The sequence below is a fragment of the Montipora foliosa genome, chromosome 13 (assembly GCF_036669935.1).
Source record: "Montipora foliosa isolate CH-2021 chromosome 13, ASM3666993v2, whole genome shotgun sequence".
NCBI classification, from domain to species: domain Eukaryota; kingdom Metazoa; phylum Cnidaria; class Anthozoa; order Scleractinia; family Acroporidae; genus Montipora; species Montipora foliosa.
The window spans coordinates 26,648,885-26,653,884 of record NC_090881.1 but is presented as its reverse complement, the minus strand read 5'-3'; the positions used below and the strand labels follow the sequence as shown (position 1 = coordinate 26,653,884).

At 39.7% G+C, this 5,000-nt stretch overlaps 1 protein-coding gene across 1 annotated transcript in view; it reads left to right on the top strand.

Moving 5' to 3' along the window:
• The window catches only part of LOC137982150 (A disintegrin and metalloproteinase with thrombospondin motifs 16-like), a 33,710-nt gene that overhangs the window by 27,179 nt on the left and 1,531 nt on the right, over window positions 1-5,000 (top strand). Inside the window, exons 22-27 of the mRNA XM_068829214.1 lie at window positions 494-654; window positions 1,015-1,147; window positions 2,184-2,313; window positions 2,605-2,815; window positions 3,052-3,208; window positions 4,003-4,184. Coding sequence (XP_068685315.1) covers window positions 494-654; window positions 1,015-1,147; window positions 2,184-2,313; window positions 2,605-2,815; window positions 3,052-3,208; window positions 4,003-4,184 — 974 coding nt within the window. The remainder of the gene's footprint in view (window positions 1-493; window positions 655-1,014; window positions 1,148-2,183; window positions 2,314-2,604; window positions 2,816-3,051; window positions 3,209-4,002; window positions 4,185-5,000) is intronic.

The following is a 5,000-nucleotide window of genomic DNA, read 5'->3' as shown; positions in this document are numbered from 1 at the left end:
GTCCAAATACTTCGCCGCCTTTGGTTGCTCCGGCGTGCTGTTGTAATGAACGGTACATAACGATCCTCAATAAAATATTATCTTGGAGGGGTGCTATTAGTAAATGGTGTTCCAACATAAATGCAGAGATAGACAACCCCTGTCAACGAAATCATTCTTTCGCATAAACCTAATTGTAGCTCCTAACTATACAAATGAATACGTCTTCAGTAAATTAAAACGTTTGAAGGGACACAGTCAGCGTTGGGACAGTGCCGAACCTGGACACTAGAAAAGCGTCTCCCTCAACCCGAATGAAATCTGTTTCAATCCTCTTGGGTTTTCATTAGATTTAAAGCCTGTAAGTAAAAACCTTGTTTCGTTTTATTCTTTTACTCATCCTACTTGATTTTTAAAAGTAACTTAACTAAAAAATAATGTTCAGTGTGCATTTGCAATAGCTGACCTTGTCCCTTTAATTAAACTGAAAACACTGGGATACGTTGCCTCTTAGGGGTAAAAGATGACAAGAATCGTTGGGTTTACAGAGTGGGATATACATGGAGCACTGTAGTACTGGCAGCCGGCACTCGAGTATCTTACGACCATAGAGCGTATTTTTGGAAAGATAAGGTTGACATTCCTGGACCGACGCAGCAAGAACTCCAAATCAAAGTAAGAGAAACTCTTGCATGTTTTTCCCCAAAGTTTAGGGTTACCAAAATATGTTAAATAACGGTGACATGGATTCAGAGAGGGACAAAGTGTATCCCAAATTTTCATACTGGAGGCATTGATTGCTGTGGAAGGATCAGCAATGTTTAGTGTCAAATTTTAAAATTCAAACTAAAATCAAAAATCTAAAAAAACCCCCGGATATCCTAAAAATTAAGACCTGTAAGTTACTCCACTATTTAATCAACAGTTTTAATTAAGGATGAGTATCCTGCTTTCTGTTTCTTTTTATTACTTGCTTAATTATATATAATACGTCAATGAAATATTTCTACTCTCTCCTATTTCAAATTGTCTTAGTACGTGTTTATTAGCGGAGCAAATCCAGGAGTGGAATATCGCTTCTTTTCACCACAAAAGAGTGAAGTGGATCCTGGTGATTTTCACTGGAAGATTGGGGCCTGGGACTTGTGTTCTGAAGATTGTGCTGGAGGTGAGTCATGACCCCATCACGTCATCAATTACTTAATTAATGCGATCGAGAAAGCGATATTTGTCTTATCACGGTTATTCTACTACTCCTACCTCTCTAGTGGTCTCTAGTGGAACCACAACCGTCAATAGATGCAACTTGTGCATTCATTCCGTACTCCTGGTATAGTCCAATCATGAAATAATAATAATAATACGGCTATATAGAAACTCCTATAAATCTACAAAAATATGGTTTCTTATTTCAAATTCTCACAAGCCATAATTACAAAAACTGAAGTAAAACTGAAGTAAAACTGAATTGGAGTTTACGCCATCAGCAGTTTGCAAATTTCCGGGTTGCTGTCACGGTAATAAAATGGACTTGTCCTTTTTGCCTTTAGCTTCTATCTGGGCAGGCAAGGAAGGGATTTGTCAGGCGTAGTTAAAAAAGCCATCGGATCTCTCATTGGAGTTAGTAGCACAGCCGTTAGAGCTACATACAAGACCTTTTTTAAATTCAAAATCTGTAATTACAATTTAAGAGGGTCTGGCACACTTTTAAAAAATTAATGCTACCAAATTTTAACTTAGAATGGCGCCGAAGATCATTTCTGGCTGCCAAGCTTTGGAATTCTCTACCCCCTTATATTAGAAGCGCCAAGGATATTCTCGTGTTTAAACGTCTCCTAAATAAGCATGCCTTTTAAATCCAATAGTTATAGACTTAGCTTGTACATAGTTTATACATAAACAGATGCTTTGCAATAGTAATTTTTTTTGTACATATTTTATTTTCACGCACATGTTTTAACGAGTTCATATCACTCCGATGTAGCGTGGGTAAACAAAATATTGTATGGTATTGTATTGTATTGTATTCGGTTGCATTGAATTCAAGCGCCTGACTACCGCCTTGATCTTTTTTGAATTTTTACTGGACGATAACTCTGCCTGATCATAAATAGATAATTTGTCGGTGGAAGTTGTCGCCTACATTTTGCACACATTAACAAAGATAGGCTCTTCCTCATAACACTTGTTATTTGTTTTCATAGGTTACCAGCGAAGAGTCGTTGAGTGCGTGCGTAAAGATGATGAAAGCTACGCGAATGAAAAAATGTGCCTTAAGACTCGAGCTAAACCTACAACGCAGAGAGTTTGTAACATACAACCATGTGCAGCTGAGTAAGTACCAACCAGAGCCACTTAAACAAAGAGTTTTCGATTGTACCAGATTTGATTTCTTGGCAACCCGTAATTATGGTTATTTTGAACCCTGTGTTTTCTATCACATCCTTTTAGAACCAAAGGGGTCTCTGCCGTTCTTCATTGTTAAAAAAAAAAAATCAAATTTAATGTTGTGTGGGTCAACATTCAGTGTTTGCGTTGTTTACAAATTCAATTTTACAACTGGCCATGATTAATAACGATTACAGAAACACACACAGTTTAAAGCAATTCTTTCATTACACTAAGGTGGTACGAATCGGGTTGGCGGCCTTGTTCCCAGACTTGTGGCAAGGGGATTCAGTTTAGACAGATCGTGTGCAGACGGAAAATCAGCCAAGATCAGTATGACACAGTTGAAGACTCGTCATGTGACATAGAGAAACCAACAGGGATTCTGCAGCAAGAGTGCAACAAGGTGCCATGTCCTGCTGAGTGGAAAGCATTAGCTTGGAGCGAGGTGAGTGACCAATAACAGTATCGTGGGGTCTCTATGGGGTTCAACGAAGAGTATCAGAGCTAAAACAATTTTGCAATCATCCTCATCCGAAACGGTGCCGGGGCTACGGGACCTTTAATTTTAAATTATTAAGATTAGTATGGGAGGGAATGGGGGAATGATAATGCGGTGGAAAGGGAAGGGAGGCTGAGGAGAGGTACACTTCACTCTGATCTTTTTCTGTTTGTTTTTTCCAGTGTTCTCGGTCGTGTGAAGGTGGGAATATGACACGGACTTTAAGGTGCATGAAACTTAACGCGCATGGCAAACTGGTCTCGGTCTCAAAGCACCAATGCATACACGCAGTCAAACCGATCACAAGCGAGCAGTGCAACACGGATATCAGCTGCCCACGTGAGTAGCTGCCAATTCTAACCCTAAACCCTAAACCCTAATTCATCAGGTATATCAAGAGAGAATAAGGGCCTAATAGCAGATCAATAAATCGCTGATCCAATCATGTACATGAGTTTTTTAAGATGGAAAGGATTTTCTAATCGAGAACAACTGCTAAAAGACATGTTATATCCTTGGTTTAATATAAATGGCGGAACCGTCTGACATTTCTTCATATTCCTCACCGAATTTCCCATTTTTTAATCGAGCAAGTCGATTAAAATTTTCCACGATTATTTTCCACTTTGAAGTAATAAACCTGTATTTATAAACAATTGATTTAAGCTTCAGCTTGTGTCGTCTGATCGTGAATAGAAAGCAACAATGGTCGTTTTTATACTAAACGCATAATCCGTCCAGACGAATTATGCATCTCTCAAGTTATCCGTCTAGGGTAAAGACGGGACGAACTATATGAGACGCATAATTCGTCTGGGACGAACTTACCCAAACATTTTTTCTGCGTCTGTTTAATTCGTCTAGTATAAGGACGGACGCAAGACGCATAATTCGTCTGGACGAACTATCCAGTTTAGCACGTCTTTGAAGACGCACTTAAGTAGATAATAATGCGTCCTGTGCTCGTCTTCATACTAGACGAATTTAACAGACGCAGAAAAAGTTCGTCCCAGACTAATTATGCGTCTCTAGTATAAAAACGGTCAATGGAAAACAAAAACAGTGGGCCACACCGTTCGTTTACCGTCTATTAATTAACCTGCTCATCCTGTGATAACGTTTTCACCTTACAGGTTCCATAGAAGGCTCGGATGGTAAACACTTTAATCCCCTGGGTTGTTACAAAGACTCCGACAGCAATCGCGCTCTGCCAGAATTTGTAGCAAGTTTTCGCGGAAAAATCGACTGGTCAAGGATGGAAAAAACAGTTGACAAATGCGCACATCAAGTAGTTGAAAAAAATTCATCCTACAAGGTAATCAATCACATCGATATTTGCTTGCTCTAACTGCCGCCGGATGGTCACCCATCCAGGTATTAGGGAGCCTAAGCAATGGCGACTGCAACGAGAAGGTCAGACATTTGCATATTTAGTGGGCAAAAACAATAGCAAAAAAAAAAAAAGAAATTAAAATAAATAAAATAAAAGCAAGGTGACACACGCTAACACCAACCCGGTGTCCCCGGTGTAGCCAACACATCACGCATGCGCACAACCATTTCACCCGGTCAATTAGCAGCCATGCACGCCCTACACGTGCGCTTTTCACTTGTGTCCATTTCCTTGCCGTAGTCAGCAAAACAACAACGTGAAATAGCCAAAAGGTTTTATCAAGGACGTCAGCACTTGAAGATGAATTCTCATTTGCTCCCCTAAATCAAGCGCCGTTCCAACCAGAATCATTTTTGAATAACTACCACATCCTTGTAGCATTAAAAAGGTTGAAATAGTCACGAAACGATCAAAATAACGCGAATTTATATTTTGAGATGACGTTCCCGTTGCCGTCGCCGTTGTCGTTGCTTAAGCTCCCTATTGACCCCTTCCGACCACAGGCAGCCCAAGCTCGGTATACGATTTATAGCCTTCGTATGGGAAAATGACAACTAACGGCATCGTAAAAATTTGAAAGCCACAAACCCGTCTAAAACGAACACAAGTTTGCCCTACGATTGCGCAGAACAGACGAGGACAACTGTACGTAGAGGTAAGTGAAGTTTATTTTTACATTTACAGCTTATTTTAGCATTTATAAGCTCGAAGTTAATTTTCCCATACAAAGGCTATAAA